The sequence below is a fragment of the Vombatus ursinus genome, unplaced genomic scaffold (assembly GCF_900497805.2).
Source record: "Vombatus ursinus unplaced genomic scaffold, bare-nosed wombat genome assembly UNPS02014820.1, whole genome shotgun sequence".
Taxonomy (NCBI): Eukaryota; Metazoa; Chordata; class Mammalia; order Diprotodontia; family Vombatidae; genus Vombatus; species Vombatus ursinus.
The window spans coordinates 24,824,288-24,845,401 of NW_020954598.1; the positions used below are offsets into that span (position 1 = coordinate 24,824,288).

At 44.5% G+C, this 21,114-nt stretch overlaps 1 protein-coding gene across 3 annotated transcripts; it reads left to right on the forward strand.

Moving 5' to 3' along the window:
* The first annotated feature begins 755 nt into the window (after positions 1 to 755).
* CUNH3orf62 (chromosome unknown C3orf62 homolog) lies at positions 756 to 10,497 on the forward strand. Of its 3 annotated transcripts, none has more exons than XM_027837154.1 (4): positions 756 to 823; positions 3,839 to 4,250; positions 5,884 to 5,975; positions 9,111 to 10,497. In XM_027837154.1, exons 2-4 carry the CDS (start codon positions 3,844 to 3,846, stop codon positions 9,374 to 9,376), a joined length of 765 nt encoding a protein of 254 aa, XP_027692955.1. In that variant the 5' UTR covers positions 756 to 823; positions 3,839 to 3,843; the 3' UTR covers positions 9,377 to 10,497. The 3 variants fall into 3 exon arrangements, with proteins under 3 accessions (XP_027692955.1, XP_027692953.1, XP_027692954.1); XM_027837152.1 differs by lacking the exon at positions 756 to 823 and adding an exon at positions 963 to 1,090; XM_027837153.1 differs by lacking the exon at positions 756 to 823 and adding an exon at positions 1,002 to 1,307.
* The last annotated feature ends 10,617 nt before the right edge of the window (positions 10,498 to 21,114 follow it).

Consider the following 21,114-nt stretch of genomic DNA (forward strand, 5'->3'; position numbering starts at 1 on the left):
AACAATGAGTTTTCTCCTCAGGGCTCTGAATCCTAATGGGACACAATGTAGCCAAGGGGGGCGGCGGGAGCCCTTCCCTTCCTGCCTCGGCTGGGCCGGGGTCTCTGGCAGCTCGAGACCCCTCAGGACCAGGCTGCCCGCCTAAAACACCGGGTTTTTATGCTACAAAGAATAAAAGTGAATGGTTTGCACTAAGCCGGCGTGGCGTCCTGTGGTGGGGCCGGGGCGTGCCCGGGGGGCGCGCCTAGTTCGCGCGGGCCCTCGCACGCGCACAGGAGCAAGCGCGCGCGAGGAGGCCGTTGCAGCCGGGGGAGCGAGCGGGCTGGGCGGGGCCGTGTGGGTGAGTGCGGGGGAGGGGGCGGCTGTGGCGAGAATCGCGCCTCCAGAGGCCGGATGGCTCTAAGTCCTCGGCCCTAAACCCTGTCCTGGGGCGGTGTGGGGCGGAGGCTTCGGCAGGGCCAGGCTCAGCCTGCCCAACCCGGGGTACGGGGCGCAAGGCCCCGCCCCTCTGTTTCCTGGGGGGGGGGCCTAGTCAGAGCCTGAGGCGGGGCCTGTGGATCTTCATCCCCCCACCCCCAGCTGTCAGTGAGGGGTCGTCATCCCCCCACCCCCCGCTGTCTGAGGGGCCCTCCGGGCACAGGGAGGGGGGCGGCAAACAGGCCAGAGAAGGCCATGGCCGCAGCTCCGTACGGAGCGGAGGCCCGGTAACGGCGGCGGAAGGCCGGCTCTCGGCGAGACTCCGTGGGTGCGGGGCCGAGCGGGGAGGGGGAGACCCTAGATGCCGGCAGTGTCCCTCGGAAACCTCGGCCGCCCGAAACTGAAGGTGGTTTTCGGGCCCCTCCAACGAGGCCTGTGAGAAGGGGTCCCTCCGTAGGCCGCGGCGGGGGTGGGGAGGGGGGCGTCCTGACGGTCGTGAGCAAGCTCGGCAGAGAGGGGGGTTGGGGGACGAAGAGAGAGTTTGCTGCGCTTTGAGCTCGTCCTGCTGAGTGTGACACGGGAGGTCAGCGAGTCTGCCCGGAGATGACCGGAGGCAGCTGTGAACTGGATGCCCAAGCCCTCCGCAGCACCGCTCCCCTGCCCCTAAATCTGGGTAGAGAATTCAATTCGTTATCAGTTTAATTCCACAAACATTCATTAAGCACTCACTCTGGGTGGGGCACTGTGTATATGATGTGTTTGTATGTTGCCTCCCCGATTAGTCTATGAGCTCCTTGAGAGCCAAGACTGCTTGCCTTTCTTTGGATCCCCAGCGATCAGCACAAGGCCTGGCTGCTAGCACCTAGTCGTCAATGCTAATTAATTGACTGGTGAGTGGGCGAGGATACGAAAGTGGTTAAAACACAGGTCCTGCCCTCAAGGCATTTACAATCTAATGGGAAAGAAGTCTACACAAATAACTGAAACCAGTTAAGATATGTGAAAAGGATCTGCTGAGGCTTTGAGAAATTTGAGGAGAGATCTCTTTCATGGAGGTAGAGAAGACAAAAGGCAGTCGGGGAAAGCTTTATGTAAATGGCTTCAAAATATTACAGAAATGGTGGGGGGGAAGTGTTATTCATTTCAGACGTGGTTAAAAAACGAGCAAAGATTTAGAAAGTGCCTTCCTAAGGCAAGATGAGAAGGGGATAGAGTAGGTTAGTTCGGTTAGTTTCTAGAATTAATGTAATATAATGTAAGGCTGTAGAAGTAGATTAGAGCCAGATTTTGAAAGACCTTGTATACCAAAATCAGGAATTCAGTGAGCCACTAGAATGGAGAAGGGAAAGACTGGTGGCAGGAAGCACCCGGAGACTATAGGCAAGAAGAGATGAAGGCCCAACTTAGGGTAGATGCAGTAAGAATGAAAAGAAGGGATAAGGTACGAGAAAGGTATAGGTAGAAGGCAAGAGGTAGAAATGACAGCTCTTTCTTGCCAACTGATTAGATGGGGATGGGGGTGGGACCACTTGTTAACAATATGATACAGGTGACTGTTATTCAGGTAGAAGTTGAATTAGATGACATCTGAGATCTCTACCACCTCTGAAATTCTGTGACTCCAAGGTTCTAAGTCAGTAATGGAGAATTACAGAAAAGGAAAAGTTAAAGGGAGTGGGAGACTCAAGGGAAAGAAGACTATGTAGGGCAGAAGACTATTTATATGAAAAGGAGGTTTTGGCCCCTAAATTCTAATCCTAAATCTCATACACACTCCTTAATGGATGTCAGCTAGATCCATTACAGCATCTAAACCTTGGCAAGGTTGGTGGGGTATTACATATACATTTCTGTAGTAGGAATGCTAGAAGGTATTATTGCCCAGGGCCAAGCAGCACTGTTTATTGGTGAGTGGAAGTAGAGGTAGTATGATTTCAGAGGCATGTTACAGATGAATTTCATTTGTCGTAGGGCAGGGGATCTTTTCTGTGGTCTAAGGAAGGCTTTGTCTTCTATTTTAATGAAAACTTTCCTAGAGCCTCCTCAGGAGCAACTCAGTGTGCCTGGGTTTGAATGGGCACTGGAGAGAACTTTTTAAAATTTATTTATTTTTAGTTTTCAACATTCACTTCCTTAAGTGTATAGCACTTTAAGGTTTGCAAAGCGCTGTACAAATATTACTCATTTTACCCTCACAGCAACCCTGGGAGCCGAATACTATTATCATCTCCATTTAACAAATAAAGAAACTTGAGTCAGACAGATTAAGTGACTTGCCCAGAGTAACAGTGTCTTGAGGCAGAAATTGAACTCAGATTATCCTGATTTCGAGTCCAGCACTTCATTCACCCTTAAAAGATTTCATTTTCAAGAGATTTCGTTATGCCTGTCCCTGCTTGTTCCAGTGTTCCATTCCTTTCTTTTGACTGGTTGTGGATTCTGGTCAGAATAAGAACTCACATTCATATATTTGCCATATACTTTCTTCACAATCCTATAAAATAATATCAAAGGAAAACAGTCTCCACATTGTATTTACAGCTATTAGATTAATACATTCTTTTAATGTTTTAAAGAAGTATTATAACCATTTTATAAATGAGACATCGAGGATCTGAGAGGGTCAGTGATTTGCTCATGATCACACAACTGGTAAATGTTTGGAGCAGTATTTGATAGTGTGGTATAGCGGAAAGAAGGTAGTTTGGAGTCAGGGGACCTGGTTTCAACTCCCAGCCCTGCCATTTGTTACCTGTATGAATTGTGCAAATTCATAGGCTCTTAGATCCTTCATTGCCTCATCTGTAAAATAAGGAAGTTTGATTAGATGGCCCATGAGAGCCCTCACTTCTCTACAAGTCTTCCGACTCCATGGCCCATTAGTACAGATTCCATATCCTAAACAAATGCTCTACCTTGTTATCTGACCACTGATGAGTAGAGACGTTGGGCTTCCCAGGGTATGAGAAGGAAAAAAAAAGTCTTCAAGATTTCAAGGGGGAAAAGAGTAATTTTTGGAGTAAATTTTGGTTTTGGAGTAACAGGGCCTGGGTTCCAGTCCTGACTGTATTGCTTAGAACCCATTTGACTTGTGCAAGTCATTCAACTTTGTTGGGCCTTAGCTGGGTTTATTAATTTTAAGCATCAGGTAGTAGAGCCCTCGGCTTAGTACAAGAAGTTTTAAGGTAGTTGGACCTTCTTGGTGTCATTAAAACCATAACAACCACAAGCTGGTGGGGGCAGCATATAGTGAGTGCACAGTGAAGCCCAGGTAAATGGATAGAAAAAAACAAAACAAACCCATGGATTATAGGAGATGGGGGAAGGAGGGTTATTGGTATGGTTCTTGATATGTATCCCCTGCCATTTCATGTATTCTCATGTTTCTAACACACTGAATAACAACCATGACCATTTTTAGGTGAAATGTCTGAAAAGCTAAGAAGATGCAGAAAGGAGCTGACAGCAGCCATTGACCGTGCATTTGAGGGCATCAGCCATTCTCAAGAGTGCCCAAGTCAGCAAAAACCAGACTTGGACACTTCACCTTCTTCCTTCACTATTCAGATGAACAAACTCCTTTGCAGGCAATATCCTTCCACCACTTCCTATGTTGGTCAGTTTGCTCCTGTTTCCTGTGCTCCTGAAAATGAGAACCCTGTCTTTGTACCAAACCATATCCCAGTAAATATGAAGCCACATACTTTATGCCCTAAAAGAAAACCTTTGACCAGCAAGGAAAATGTGTTGATACATTCCTCGATTGTTGTACCTGAAAGGCAGTTTCTGAGAGCCACTGGAGAAGGGGAAAGTTGGAGAAAAGAAAGTTTAAGGTGATTTTTAACTATTACATTTTAAGATATTTCTTATTTATGGAAGAAAGGCATTATGGGTGTTGTGGCACATGCCTGTAATTCCAGCTATCAAGGAGGCTAAGGCTGGCAGATCTCTTGAGCTTAAGAGTTCTAATTTGCAGGTGCTGATCAGGTGTTCACACTAAATTTAGCATTAATTTGGTGGGCCCCCAGGAGTGGGACGGGGGAACAACAAACCAGACCAGACCAATGCTCCTGTGCCAATCAGTATTGGTATTGGACCATGAGTATCCCCCTGCACTTTTAGCTTGGATGAGATGGGGAGACCTATTCTTAAAAAAAAAAAAAAAAAAGTCTAAAAGTTTGAGTGATTCTTTGTAACTGACACTATTACTTCCAAAAAACACAAAATGAATGTCTTATAGAAGACCTCAGGTATCTCTAAAGGCAAAGGCTGGAAAATATGCAGAAATAATAAGACCATAGGATTTAGTGTTGGAAAGGGTATTCTAGATCATTTACTCTTACCCCTATAGATTATTCAAGAAAAATATAATAAAGCTTCCCAAATCTGGCCCTGCTAATTTAGTATATGTAAGCTCTTGGAGGGCAAAGACTGTTTCATTGTTTTGCCTTTGTATCCCCAGCCTAGCCCAGGGCCTTACACATAGCAGGCGATTAATAAATATTTGTTGAATTGAATTTGCTATCCAAGAATCCTAGAAATTGACCTGCCTTGAAAGTCTGAATACAAAGAGGGGTGGTAAGTATCCGAAACCTCCGATTTTTCATGCCACGGAAACAAAAGGGTTAGAAAGTACATATACACAGCCTATTTTTCTCCCAAACTTACTGTATCCATATTGTTCTTCATAGCATAAAAGACACTTCAAGCTTTCATCGTCATCTTCAAGCTCCTTGTTCCCCTTGGTCTCGATGTATCTCAAATCGTATCTCAAGGTTTCCTCTGAATCTGTCTGTGCTCCTGCTAGGCCCCCGGTTACTCTGCCCTGTCTCCCCCACCTACGCCTGTGCTCCTGCAAGTCCCTTCAACCCTAACTCCCAACTGAATTGCCATCATCCGTGTGTTCCCTCATTGTCTTCTCTGCTATGCCAAAACAAAACCTGGTTCTTGGTATCCTCAGGACTTGAAAGATTTGATGCATTGCTCTCAATGCCCAGGTCTCTAGCCCATGTGAGCCATCTCACTGCCAGGCTTGTTATGAATCAGGACAATGATTTGCTAAAGGTATTAGGATTAATAAATTATCAGTACTAGCCCAACGCCTATGACACATCGGCTTTTGTTTATTTACCAAGGTTTCTTTTATTTTGTTCAGACTATCAATGACAATTTAAGATCACCAGAAGGTTTGCCTCATCACCCTACTTGATAGCTCTGGTTTCCCCTCTCAGTACATTATTTTTTTTTTGTTTGTTTTTTTAGGCAATTGGGGTTAAGTGACTTGCCCAGGGTCACACAGCCAGTAAGTGTCAAGTGTTTGGTCTGAGGCCAGATTTGAACTCAGGTTCTTCTGACTTCAGGGCCAGTGCTCTATCCATTTCGCCACCTAACTGCCCTACTCTCAGTACATTATTGAAAAAGAACCTAAAATATCTTTTTTTACCCTCCCCTTCCGGGGGAACATAGGAAAGATGTGGATAGATATTTGAAAGTTGAAGCCAACGTTCCTCTCAACAATTCCAATCAAGAAATCACAAAGGATCTACTTGATATGATTGGTGAGTATTCCTTGATGTCCAGAGATGATGGCAGTCTGTCTGGCACTCAGGAGTAAAGTAGGACAATCAGGAAGGTCAATATTAGGGTTTTTAATTTGAAGAGTGTTAACAGTTGTAGACTGAAAATAATAAGACACACAGTAAAGCCATTGATCAGGCCATCAGGAGCCTTGTCCTCTGGGAATAGCAGAAATGTGACCTGGAAAATAGAAGATCTTTGATGGGTTCTTGAGGTGGGGCAGATGATGTGGCCACCAATTTCCAGTATACAGAATATAAAAGGAAGAATGTGATTAGTACATTAAGGGAGGTATAGGAGGGAGGAAAAGATCATTAGAAGGTATAGGAGGTGATATAGAAGAAGAAGTGATTAGTACATTAAGAGAGGTATAGGAAGGAAAAAGATTATTTGGTTGGGGAAGGCAATGAAGGTTTTTTAGAGGCAGCATTTGGGGCTGACTTTTGAAGGATGGATAGCATTTCAACAGGTAGAGATGAGGGAAAGGCATTCTAGGTATAAGTGACAGCATGAACAAAGATACAGAGGTGGGAAAAGTGTTGGATCCTATTCGGAAAATGTGAAGGGGAGTAGTAGGTGATGGATTCCAAGGCTGGAAAGGTGGGACAGGGAGAAGAATGAAGGGGCTCTAGTGCCAGGCTGATAATTTGGCCTTTATATTGTAGACAGTGGAGAATCACTGATTTATAAATGTTTGCTGACTGATGTTTTTTTTTTTAATTTATAACATTATTTATTTTTAGTTTTCAACATTCACTTCCACAAGATTTTAAGTTCCACATTTTCTCCCCATCTCGTCCTTCCCCCTACTCCAAGATGGCATTCATTCTGAATACCCCTTCTCCTAATCTGCCCTCCCTTCTATCTCTCCCACCCCCCTTCTCTTATCCCCTTCCCCTTCTATTTTCCTGTAGGGCAGGATAGATTTCTGTACCCCATTTCCTGTATATCTTATTTCCTAGTTGCATGTGAAAACAATTTTTTTTAACTTTTGTTTTTAAAACTTTGGGTTCCAAATTTTCTTTCTTCCTCCCTCCCCACCCGCCCTCATTGAGAAGGCAAGCAACTCGATACACGTTATACATGTGTTGACTGATGGTTTTTAATGAAGGGAGTGACATGATCAGAGCTTTGCTATTCGAAGGTTGCTGGTAGCATTTGCAGTATAGATTAAAGGAGATAGAACTTTTTGCTTAAATAAAAAAAAAGGTTTGATAGATAAGGAGATTGTAAATAATTGTTTCTCATGGTCTGTGCTGTGTTTCTCCTTTCACAAAAAGTACAGCAGACCAACTTGCTCTCAGAACCTCATAGAGCCTAATGACTTCATTTGGTTCTAGTATAATGTTTCTCATTTCAATACTTATTATACCTTATGTCCTCAACATGGGGATGACCAGTCAAAGCTAAAAGGGACCTTCAAAATCCTTTTATAGATGAGGAAGTCAGCCTCAAAATTATACCAGTAGTTAAGTAGCAGAGTTGGAGGTCAAATTCAGTTCTTTGACTCCAAATTTAATGCTCTTTCTACTACTCCATGCTGCTTGTAGCAGATTGGCTAATTAGTGAGAGGACTGAAGCAGGACACAGCTAGCTTTAGGCAGAGATGGATTAATAGTAGCCCCAGGAAGCTGCTTCTTCTTCCCTCTCCTACCCTCCCGGCCCACTGTCTCTCCTCCATCCAGGGCCTGAAGAGATTCTTGCTTCTGGGTCAAAGGATTATAGAGTTCGAGATGGAAGAGATCTTTCAAGTCACCTAGTCCAATCCTTTCTCCCATTTTCCAGTTGGGAAACTGAAGCCCTAAGGCTCAGAGACATTGAGTGACTTGCCCAGGGTCACCAAGTTAGTAAATGGCATCACTTGGATCTGAATTCAGGTCCCCTGACTCCAAATTTAGCACTCTTTCTGTTGTACCCTATTAACAAACCATGTGTCCTTTTTCAAAATGAAGGTGCTCTTTATTTGGAAAAGGAGAGGTGACACACGCTTTGAATTAGTCTGTCTCAGCCTGTCTTATAAGACTGTGTGGTATAATGGAAAGAACACTTAGGAGTCTATATGGTATAGTGCTTGGGAGAAAAAGGATCTGCCTTCACATACCACCTTTTCTACTCATTGAAAAGACTGGGGATGGCGTAGAGGAAAGAGGACTGGATAGAAAGTGAAAGAATCAGGTTTGAATCCTGGGCCTCATACTTAGTACCTGTGTAACACTAGGCAATAGAATTCAGCAAACATTAAGTACCCACTTTGTACAAGGCACTGTGGTACAGATGCAAAGAAAAAGAAATACCATGAATAATCTCTCTAGAATTTAGTTTCTTTGTCTATAGGAGTGAGGGGGTTAGATGGGTCTCTAAGACCCCTTTCAACTCAATACCAACTCACTTCACTACATCTCAGTTTCCTTATTGTAAAATTAGGCAATTGGATTAGATCAATGTTTCTCAAGGGGTCTGCTCCCACATGGGCATGGGATTGCCAGTGTAAGCCCCATACAGTTCTCTGAGAACTGCTGCACTAGATGATATGATAAGGAGCCTTCTAACTCTAAATCCTGCAGTCCTAGAAAAGCACTGAGGCAGGGGGTTGGGAGTTTTGTGGAGGCCCCATTTTGGAGTCTGAGGTCCTACCCTGGGAAACAAACCTGAGTGAAGTGTTGGGAGAGACGACTGGAGAAGGGGACAGCAAGAAGCCAGGAGCAAGATAGAGACAGACTTCACCCAGGTCATGGTTCTACACAGTGTGGTCCCTGGACCAGTCTAGTCTCTGTCCTTCTAGTTCACAAACAAATGGCTGCCCATTTTTCTCAGATGTAGACTGTTGGGTTGATATAAATCCGTGATAGTGGGTCACACTGACTCTCAGCAACGTCGGTGACTCTAAATAGCCCCATTGGTGCCTTTTCTGTGCTGAGCAAAGAGCTCACTTTACTTTGACACTAACTGTGATAGCTACAGAAGTTGAGTTAAAGATGGAAGCCTGGGACAAGGATAGCCAGGTTTGTTTCACCATCCCAGTAGATCATCAAAACCACACAGAGCTCTTAATTATCAGTGAAAAAATTCTGAATGCCTATTGTACACATTTGAATACGGATTTTTTTATTTTTAAGACCACACAAGCATCCGAACTATTGAAGAATTGGCTGGAAAGCTAGAATTTGAAAATGAGTTAAACCGGGTTTGCAGTCGCTCAGAAGATTCCCCCTTTAAAGAGGAAGTCCTGGCCCTCTTCATGGATGAGAGCCCACACAAGGCCACAGAAGCAGAAGCAAGTTGCCTAAAGCCAACTTTTGATGACCAGAATATCATAGAAACCGTCCTGGATTTGGAGGAGGACTATAATTTGATGACCTCTTTTAAATACCATATTAAGTAAGAGTAGTTCATTTTAGCTTTAGTTTTTTTCCCTTAATTTTTGTAGTACTTAGTCAGTACTAGCTGGGAAGGCGGTAGCTCAGGAATGCACAAGGGCTTCTGACAACCAGCTCCTTAAAAGAATGTCCCAGACTCTGTCATGTGAGTTCCTGCACCTTTTCTTTCCCAGATCTTGCCATCCCTATCCTTCTTCTACCCAAGTTTAGTTTTTATATTTCTTTTTCAGGAGTGTTTTCCTTACTCTTGGTTTTGCTTACTTTCCTCGACACCTTAAATCTGTTTCCTAATTGATTACAGATATAACCAGTGCTCAATGGCCTGTGAGCTGGTCATCTCCCAGTTTGCTGCATCCCTAGCGAGCCTGGTGCCCACTTAGCATCATAACATTTAGAGCTGGAGAGACTTGAGAGTATTAGTCTAACCTCATTTAGAGTTGAGGAAACTGAGGTCCTGCCTTCCTCGGAGATCAGCACTCTGACAAGAAAGTTCAACGGTGGTCTGAGATTTAGCGTGTCTTCCCAGTGGTGATGTGTCCACTGTTCTGGGCCTAGAGAGGAGGGCGCCCCCCCCAAAGGGCACAGAGAGCTCAGGACAGGAAGCGGAGCAATTCCTGCTTTCTTAGGTGGGGAGGAAACCCCCTAGTCTGGAGTGTGAGCAGACGGGACGGTGGCTGAGAGAACCTTTCCCAAGACAGCCCCTGTCAGTAAGAGCCCTGCTGCGCATCCAGCTCCTCATCCCATCCCCTCTGTTCCCTGTCCCTGGGGCTTACTGAGTCAGTCCTGTCCTGGTGCATTGGGGGAAGGGAAAGGAGGCTGCCCAGAACCCACATACCACCCCTACACCATAGACTGTTAGACTGTTAGAATCATAGCACAGAGTGCTGGAAGAGGCTAATTGAACCCTGAGATGTCAGGTGACTTGCCCAAGGTCACAGAGGTACCAAGTAGGACAGAATGTAAGCCCAGAACCTCCTCCTTTATTCCATGCTTCCATTCTTCCTAGACCTAGGTCTTCCTCATCAGTGGCTCCATCCTGGCAGCGTGCTTTCTTCAGTGCCCAAATTCCCATTAGGTCATCTCTCCTGTATGAAAAAGGAGACAGACTTTAAGAATAAAAGGATTGCCAAGCAACCAGGGTGGGTTTTCTGAGGCTACAACATGGATGTTGGACTAGTTGCTTCATCACTTTCTCTTACCACCTAGGAGCAAGAGCAGAGAAAAGAAGTGGGTGGGTAGCAGTGACCCCAGGGTAGAATGGTCACATTGGGAGCCTGGGATGGAAAGGGATTCCACAGTATCACCAAGGGCAGGATCAAAATGGGAAATGGCTGACCACAGGGTCCAAATTCAGCAGACATCCATTATGTACCCACCATAGGTAAGGGCACTGCCACTGCATTGGGGTACAACGATGAAAAATGAATGTTTGCCCTAAAGTAGCTTGCAGCTTCCTAAGGGGATATATGACATGCTGTGGAAGTAAGGGAACGGAGGCGCTACCTGCAGAAGAGTTAATGGACTCCTTGTTAGAGGGACTGGAGGTCACAGTGGGGACTGACTGACACATGCACATAGTGTGTACCCAGACATGCCTATATGTAGAAGCATGTATGCCTCTTTAACAGATGTTCTTGTTACCATCTGGGGACCTGTAGGTCAGGAGTAATCTGGTTCTCAAGGCCCGTGTATATGGGTGTGTGGAAGGGAATGAGATTGGTGGTGGCTCGAATAGGGGGGAATGCCCAGCCTGGAGATAAGGTCACAGCACAGTTGTCTGTGGGCCAGAAATCTGAGGCAGGGCTAATGGAGAGGGGACATGCTGAAGCTCAGGAATGTGAGGTGAAAGCTCCTGGAGGAGGGGGAGGTGAAGAGGGGATGGCATGAAGACAGCAATTAAGACCTGAGCCAAACAGGCATATCTTCAGATCTGTCTTAGGAACAGGTGGCCATGCTGGGGGTGGCAGAGATGAACCTCAGGAAATCTAATGGCAAAGTGACCAAAGCAAGCTCAACCTTCACTCTCCCAGGCTTTCACATAAAAAGCCTTTGCCTTTAGTGGGTGCCAGGTTCCTCCCCTGAACTATCAGACAGCCTGTGTTCAGGCTAGTGCTCCTCCCGCCCTCTCCCTGGAAGGAGCAAGGAAGGGCAAACAGACCACTGCCTCTTCGGACTCTAGTGGTGAGAAAGGGAGTAGATGGGACCAGGGAGAGATGGGCAGGGGCTGGATCTGAATCCAAGACATGGAAATGGGAATGTCGGGCTCTTTTGAGGGGCCTTTCCTCTTCCCCCAAGTGGGTCTTCTGTACCTGAGGCAGGAGGCATTGGGTGGAGTATACTTACAATGCAACCCAAAGACCAACATGTAACAACAGAAATGCCCAGAGGGTCTGTCCTACAAACAGGCAGGCTAGGAAGCCCTCCAGATTCACTAAATGCTCCCAATCCAGGGGCAGGCCTAGACTTCATGTGTAGCTCCCACCCACACCCCCCACAAAAACAGATTTACAGAAGGGTGTTTATTTGGATAAATAGATCAAAACTGCGAATTCCTCTGGGAAGAAAAATGATAAATTCATATAGTCACATATGTCCTGGGAAATAGCACTTGGGAATTTCCCTTCTGGGAATCTGTCAAAGAATAGTGGTACCTCTGAGTTCAACAGCATCAGAGCTAGTGACTCCCCTCATTCCCCAGAGGGTCCACCATTAACGCCTAACATCTCTTTAGCAACTTTAAAGTTTACCTTTTCTTGTGAAGCAGGTAAGGCAAGGGAATGCTTGGAGAAATGTTCAACTTACATTCAGTCACAGATCTCGACTCCTAGTATTTTTTTGGCCACCCCACAAAGCCTGTTAGGTAGGCAGGAGCAAGGGATGTGTTCATGAAAGCTACAGATCTTATTGTACAGGAAAGCACACTGGCCTATGCTCACTCTCCTATTGTAGCCCCACCTCCCCTTCCCCAAACTAAAATCCTTGGGAGTGGTTCCAATTTAGGCCCTTTTGGAGGTTTGAGGCCCTTATCCAATCTCTTGGATAAACTTTTAAGTCCTTGGCCCCTTCTCCTGGGTAACTGGGAAGTTTGGGGGCATGGGTAGTAGTAGTACCCCAACAGGGCAAAAGCTATTTTAGTGGGAAAGTTTAGGCTAAGTTAAAAGTAAAAACAAATCCAAAGGTCCCTGGGACTCTTGGAATAAGACAGGAAGTGCCACCATTATATGTGCAGAGTAATAGAAGTAGGGAAATAATGGCTACTCTGAAGCCCTGAGTGAAGCCTTCTTTGGATACTAATATTTCAAGTCAAATGGCCTTTTACATAGGACTTTCTACTCCCAACAGGCCCATCACAGCGGGGACAATGTCATGTTGCTGGGTTTTCCCTGAGTTCCTAAGTAAAAGAAGATGGGAGAAAAGGGAAACAATTTCCCAGGCACCCTTTTATTATTTGACTATTATTTGAACACTCAGAGTGAGGCAGGGTTGATGCCCCCCATTTCCCTAACTCCAACTCCAAGGACTAAGGGAGGCAAATGCACCCACGGTCTTAGAAAAAGCAAGAGGACAGGTCTTCTCCCCAGCAGACACAGAGGAAACACCCCATGATCCTGCCTCAGGATTCCCATTCTCCCGCATAGAACAGAGGAAGCCATCCAAGCCCAAAAGGCAAATGAAATTTCACCTTTTCCTCCACAGCCAATGCAGCAAGTCCCTTGATAGGGAACACTAGGGAGTAATTATCAGATGTAATCAAAGGCTCTTTGTAGCTTGTCTGGGCTTCCATGACTTTCCATTGTGGCTTTTGGGCATGAACATTTCCTTCCTAAGTGTGTTGGTAATATGGTAATGTGGTGTTTTGTTACTGGGTTTGGAAGTTCACAACCCAAGGGAACCAGAGGAAATACAAGAAGGGGGAGAACTTATTTCCCAGTTGTACATAGCCCTTGTAAAGCTTAGACCATCAGGAAGCTAGGTTCAGGGTTGGATATCTAAAGGGATTTGAATGATCATTAAACCGGGCTAACTACTGGTATTTATTCCAATCATAACGGCCACATAAAAAGAGAAGGAAGCTCTAAGAATAGACATATAAACAAGCCCACAATTCACAAATTTGCTAATCTCCCTTCTGTACTGTAGCAATTTAGAGATATTCCATGTCATATTCCAAAACGAAGGTGCTGACCACGATCATTTCTGTGTGCGACATAAAACAACGGCTATGTGAGTAGCAGTCTCTACTGGTCATATGCTGCAAATCCAAGTTCAATTTGATTTACTAAATGTTTAATTTCTTCTCTATACAAGGCCTTACCTTCAGTGCTGGAATACAAAGTTAGATAAGATACCCTCTGCCCACAAGGAGCTTACATTCTCAAAAAAGGAAAGTATGATGCAAATTCTTTTCTTTCCTTTTTTTTTAAATTTCTTTTGATTTATCAACAATCACTTCCATATGCTTTTGAGTTTAAAATTCTTCTCCCCCTTCCTCCCCACCACCCTCCCCAAGACAATCTGATATAGGCTAATACATATACATTCCTATTAAACATATTTTCACATTAGTGATGTTGTAAGAAATAGAGCCAACAGGAAGAACCATCAGAAAGAGGATAAGAAACTCAACAGAAGAAGAAAAAAATAGCAAATAGTATGCTTCGATCTGCATTCAAACTCCATAGTTCGTTCTTTGGATGTGGACAGCATTTTCCATCAGGAGGCCTTTGGAGATGTCTTAGATCCTTGTATTGCTGGGAAGGGTTAAGTATATCAATATTACTCCTTCCACAACGTGGCCGTTACTGTGTACAATGTTCTCTTGGTTCTGCTCACTTCACTCAGCATCAGACCATCCAAGTCTTTCCAGGTTTTTCTGAAGTCAACCTGTTCATCATTTCTTATAGCACAATAGTATTCCATCACATTCATATACCACAACTTGTTCAACTATTTCCCAATTGATGGGCATGTGATGCAAATTCTAAGGACAATTCTAGACAATGTGTTATGAGAAATTTGTGGAAGAAAATAACTTTGTTCAGGATCCTGTAACTATCCTAGGATGTCAGAGTTGGAAGGGTACTCAGAGGTCAATGAGCCCAACTGGTACATTAGCAGCAACCTTCTCAACAACATCCTTGATAAGTGGTCATCTAGTCTTTGTACGAAGACCTCCTGATGGACAACCCACTCCTTAATAAGACAGTACTTGTGTCAGCTCAAATTGTTAGGAAATTTTCCCTTGTATCGGACTGAAATCTACACTCTGCAACTTCTATTGCTTATCTTGTAATATCAAGGACAGTAAAATATACAGCTCACATCTCTCCCTTCCGCAAAGAAGGGAGATTAGCAAGTCTGTGAACTGTGATTTTGTTTATACTTCTACTCCAGAGTTGATTATGACAATCTGTTAGCTTATTTGTAAGTAGGCATCAAATTTGGAAATTCTCTAAATAAATATACTCTTGATTTAGCATGGAGGGATGGCAAAGTACAGATCCCTTTGTCCCTATCCCATGATTCAGCTCTAATGCTATAGCTGCTGGGGCTATTGGTGATCCTCTTCCATTTCCAAGGAACGTCTAATAGCCTTTTCTCAGTCTTCATCCTTCTTGACCTGTCTGCAACCTTTGACGCTGTTAGTTGCTCTCTTCTGAATACTCTCTCCTTTCTAGCTTTTTGTGATGTTGCTTCCTCTTGGTCCACCTATCTATCTATCTGACTACTCTGAAGTCCCTTTTTCTGGATCTTAGTCCACATCAAATCCAATAACTGTGGATATACTCCAAGGCTCTATCCTAGTCCCTCTTCTCTTCCTCCTCTATTATCTCCCTTTTTGGTCTTATCAACTACCTTGAGTCCACCTTTGATTTCTTTGTGGATGTTCCCAGATTTATTTATCCAGCCCTAACCTCTCTCCTGACTTCCAGTCTTGTATCACTAACTGACCACTGGACATCTCAAATTCAACATGTCCAAAACAGAACTCATTATCTTTCCTTCCTAGACCTCCCCTCTTCCTAATTTCCATATTACTATTGAGAAAACCACCATCTAGGTGGCATAGTAGATAAAGCTCAGTGCTTAGAGTTAGGAAGACCTGAGTTCAAATTCAGCTTTTGACATTACCTTCTGTTTGCCTCAGTTCCTTCATCTGTAAAATGAGTACTGTTATTATAGCACTAGCCTCCCAGGGATATTGTGAGGATCAAATGAAATAATTGTAAAGCACTTAGTACAATGCCTGACACATAGTAGGCACTATATAAATATTAGCTATCATCATTATTTTCCCAGTCCCCCAGGCTCACACTCTCAGCCTCATCCTTGACTCCTCACTTGTACTCACCATACATGTCCAATATGTTGCTAAGCTTTGTCCTTTGTAGCTTCACAGTGTCTCTCATATTCATTCCCTTCTCTCCAGTCACACTTCCACTCCACTCCTGGCACAGACCCTCATCACCTCACACCTGGACTGCTGAAATAACCTTCTGGCTGGCCTGCCTGCCTCACATCTCTCCCCACACCAGTCTATTCTCTACTCAGCTGCTAAGGTGCTTGTCCTAAAGTGCAGGACTGACTATGGCATACCCCCTACTCAATAAACTTTAATGGTTCCCTGTTACAATCAGGATCAAACATAAATCCCCTGGCTTTTAAAGCCTTTCACAACCTAACTCTTCTTCTGCCTTTTCAGTCTCGTATAACCAGAGCTCAAGCCTATTGATAGGGGACTTTCTCCTCATTGGTGGATATCAGTGCCTTCAATGTCCTTGTGCTTTCGTGAGGGGCAGGGTATTCTGTATTCTGAACCTTTTTAAGTCTGGACCTGCTCCAGGTTTCCTCCAGTGGCTCTGAGTCTCCTCTGTATCCTGAGGCTTTGGGTGCTTCCGGCTTCTGGCTTTGAGAGAGATGGAAGATGCCAACTTCACTTCAGAATGTTAAAGGAAAAGACTCTAGAAAGAAGCCAACATGAGAGGTGACTGCACAGCTGCCTATCAATGGGTGTTGAGACTTGGGTTGCACACTTCACTCCACCAGATTGTCCAGCAACACTGCCCTACTAGTTGTTTCTGGCACAGCAAATTCCATCTCTTTACTTTGTTCATTTTCACTGGCTGTCTGCCATGCCAGGCATGATCTCTCTCCTCATCTGTGCCTCCTGGCTTCTCTGGCTTCCTTCAAGACTCAGGTCAAATCCCACTTTCCATAAGAGGCATTTCCCAGTCTCTTCTCCCTCCACCCGAAGCCTTCCCTCTGAGATTACAGGACGGAGTTGTTTTCATGTTGTCTTCCCCCTTAAGATAAAAGCTTCTTGAGAGCAGGGACCCTGATTTTGCCTTTTTCTGTATTCTGTGGCTTAGCACGGTGCCTGGTAAATCCTTAAACTTATTGACTAACTATTGAATAAATCTCTATTTTGTAGGTTGGTGCTGGAAGTCTCCGCTTTGGAAACTTAAATTTGGGCTTGAGTATGAGGTAACTGGGCCACTAGATGGTGAAGTGAATATAGAGGAAAACCTTGGAGTCAGGAGGACCTGAGTTCAAATTTGACACTTACCAGCTGTGTGACCCTGTGCAAGTCAATTAACCCTGTTTGCCTCAGTTTCCTCATCTGTAAAATGACCTAGGAAGGAAATGGCAAGCCACTCTAGAATCTTTGTCAAGAAAACCCCAAATGGGGTCACAAATAGAGAAGACTGAAACACCTCAAAAAAGGGGGGGCAGTAATCCTTAAGACTGGAGAAGCATACTTTTAGGAACTCTCAAGCGATGTACAAGTACATGTTCACCTCTTCTATGTGCTCCTTCAGGAATTCTACCAATGCCCAAGTTGCTGCCATATATAGTCCACTCTCAGAAACCCTAGTGTCTGATCTCTGCTCAGGAAAGGAAGCAGGAACTTGAGATCCAGGAACTCAGTATGGGTGTTAGAGCAGAGAAAACATGACCTTTGGAGCTGGAGGACCCAAGTTCAAAACATGCCTGTCACTTAATACTTGTATGACATAGGCAAAGTCACACCCTCTAGAGGATTTAGCTTTCTTATCGGTAAAATGAGGGAGTTGGACCACGTGGTTCAGTTCTAAGTCTATGATCCCATCAGGCTACCTGAGTAAACACATGCAGCTTGCCATGTGCTTCTCCTGCAAGTTGCCATAAGCCCAGGTGGGGGTGGGAAAGGAGAGTGAAAGCTTCCCTCCCCTTGCTTCACTTCCTAAGAAGGCGTTTTGGTTAGGCTACAAACCTCTTGGGGCCTCAGTTTCCTTTATAAAATAGGCCACCGGATAATCAGAGGAGTACCAGGAGCCTCCCTGTGTCTCTAGTGAGCATCCAAATCCTGCTGCTTTTTTCCCCCGGGGTCTCCTGCTGCTACTGCAGCCCAAGGCGATCCTTCTTATCATTAATACCTTTCCAGCAGGACATGGGCTTCTTCACCTCCTATTTCAGGGCAAGCATCACCTCTTCTACCATCTGTTTCATTCTTTAGACATACAAATCTACTACAGCAAGGAGAGGGAGAAACACCAATGGAGAGGGGTTTAGAATCTGATCCCTAAGGTCTCTTGAGCTCCAATGATCTATGAATCTCTTCCTCCCCTCTTTACTTCTCCTACCCCCTTTTTGGGCTACCATTCCCAATATTTGGGCTCCATCCCTAGGGTAAGCAACTGACAAATGCGCCCATTTGAACCATTGAAGAATAAAATACAGTAAATTCATAGAACATCAGAATTGGAAGTGACCTTAGAACAGAAGGCATCAGAAGTGGCAGAAATCATAAGAGATAAGAATCTGATCCCCTCATTTTGAATCTTGCTTAAACCTGGTGAGAGGGTGGATTTCCCTTCTTTCTCTACTCCTAGAAGAGGGTAAGAAGAGGCAGTAGATGGCACTCTTGTAAAAAAATTTTCCTCTGAGATCCCCTGGCCTCACTCACAAAAGGCAGCCTACTGTAGGAGTAGCCTCTGCACCATACAAAGGAAAGATAAAATGGAATTAAAATCCCTTGAGGCTTGTCATGGGCTTGTCCGTCTTTAGTTGCTACCTTCCTGCATAACTTCCCAACTAACAGAGGAGACATTGAAACAAAGGTGGCTGATGGATGAAATATCTGGATGGTTGACATAGCAAGAACAAGCAACGTAGTCATAATGTCTTCAGTTTAAAAAAATTAAAAGAAAGAAAAGAAACAATAAAAAAGGGGGAGGGGAAAAAGTATATTTTTCAGTTTGGAGGATCAGCCTAGATTGTTCACAGGTCAGGGGTCGGAAAAATAGTTTCTTACGTTCAGAGCTTCAGCTTGGTACACATTCAGAGCTATTTCTCTGTGATGCCACTTAACAAATAACAACTAAGATGTGTAAGGCCACATAATCGCATTTGAAGGTTAGAACTTCACCACCCCAGCAGGGCTGCGGATTTAGAGACAGAGACAGAGAGAGAGACAGAGACAGAGAGAGAGGCTGAACCCTAAGTCTAAGCAGAACAGTACAGTGGAAATAGCAGCTTGGAGACTTGGGGGTGAGTTCCAGCTGGATGGTGCTTGAGCCTCTTCTGTAAAATGAGGTGGAACTAGAATGATTTCTTATGGCCTGACTCAAACCATCTGTGAATCTCTGATCCTATTTCTCCTTACCCCTCAGTGGTGCAAGTAGAAGTGCTTTTAAATTGTTCCCACCCCAAGAGGTAGAAGACAACCATTGTCAATGGGGGAGCAAATAAATAGTGATGATGGTTCATCCTAATATGGTGCTTAAAGGCTTACAATGTACTTTTATGGTCATGATCTCATTTGATGTCAGAATTGGAAAACACCGAGATTAAAATGGGGAGACAGAAAAGGAAGGGAGCTGGGCACTGCAGAGGCATTGGGACCTGTACTTCACTTTACATTAACAGGCTACAGTGACATAAAGAAGGGGAATTAGCTCTCAGGATCATCTTCTGTACACAAATGATTTACAATAGGATTCCTGCACATAGCTAGCTCTCCTAGAATCCATTTGTAGAAATCTGACCTTTGTGACACTTTCTAAAGGAAGCACTTTGTGTAAAGGAGACACCTGAGGCACCTGTCACCATTGTGCTCTGTGTTGTTAGAGAGTTAGGCACAGAGGCTCCATTTGGGTTCCCCTCCCCCAGCATTCTCTTAGAGGCCACGTGATAAGTAAAGCAGTGCCAGCAGCCTCCCCGTCTCTCTAGTGACCATTCAAATCCTGCTGCTTTATTTCCAGAGGTCCCCTGCTGCTACTGCAAGGTACTCCAAGGTGATCCTTCTTGTTATTAATACCTTTCCAGCAGGACAAAGGTTTCTTCACCACCCATTTCAGGTCAAGCATCCCCTGTCCTACCATCTGTTCTTCTCTTTAGACTTACAAATCTACAGCAAGGAGAAAGACACTGGCCACACCAGTGGAGAGGACAGGGGAGAGAAATGTCATGGAGGTAGTAAGTTTCTACAACTGGTTATGGGCATGATGGTGAGGGAGTCGAAGATGATACCAAGGATGTGAACCTGGATGAATGGAAGGATGACTGAAATAGGAAGTTTGGAAGAGAGTTGTTTGTTTTGTGTGGGGGGTAATGATTAGCTGCCTATAGATACCCAATAAGCATTTGGTGATGCAGGACTATAGCTCTGGAGAGACTAGGCTTGGAATTATAGCTCTGGGAGTCAGTCATTTGTATAGAGATAATTAAGCAAATGGGAAATGAAGTGGTCACCAAGTTGAGAGCAGGAGAAGACCAAGGACAGTGTTGGGGTACATCCATAGTTAGGGGGTGTGATACAGTGAGCCAGCAAAGGAAAACAAGTGGAGGTTGAAAGAGAAATATCACAAAAACCAGAAGGAGGGAGTAACCAGGAGGACAGAGTGGTTAGTAGTGTTAAATGCTGCTTGGAAGTCAAGAAGGATGAGGATTGAGAAAAGTCCTTGTGAAAGGGAGGAGTGAAGCTGGATGAAAGAATTATTTGTGGGGATGGTAGAGTCAAGTGAGGGTTTTTTAAGTGTAGCTGGGCCAGTTTCCCCATAAGGTATTCCCAGAGTCTCCATTCCTTGTTCCAGGCAAATAATTGGAAATGTTGAGGTGGGGAATGCTACTGGCCTTGTGTGAATCATTGCTGAGGGAATTGCATTGTGAGATGATGGAGACCCTTACTAGCTGTGGAGCTATAAGGGGAAGCTAGCTACATGGCACAGTGGATAGAGTGCTAGACTTTGAGTGAAGAAGACCTGAGTTCAAATCCTGCTTCAGACACTTACTGGCTGTGTTACATTGGGCAAGTGGCTTAACCTCTCTTAGCCTTAGTTTCTTCATCTGTAAGATGAGGATAATAATAACACTTATCTTGGAAGGGGGGGCATTGATTAAGGGATCAAATAAAACAATATATGTAAAGTACTTTGTAAATCTTAAAGTACTTCCTAATAGCTATTAAGATCTGATGATTCAGTGGATGTACAAATGGGAGCAATTAACTCCCTGGCTCCCTCTTCCTTTGCAGCTAAGAATTGCCCTGGCTGCCTTGTCTTCTTTCATGTTCCTTTTCCTGAGAGGTGATGAAGCAACAGACTTGAGATGGAAGCCACCAGTCAGAGGATTATCTTTTAACAGCAGGATCATTTTACCAGCAGACATGGACTGGGAGTGGTTTGGACAGTGCAATGCGGACGTGAAATGTAAATGACCAAATCAGTCATCCTGCAACTGCTTTATGTGCTGATGAAGTTTA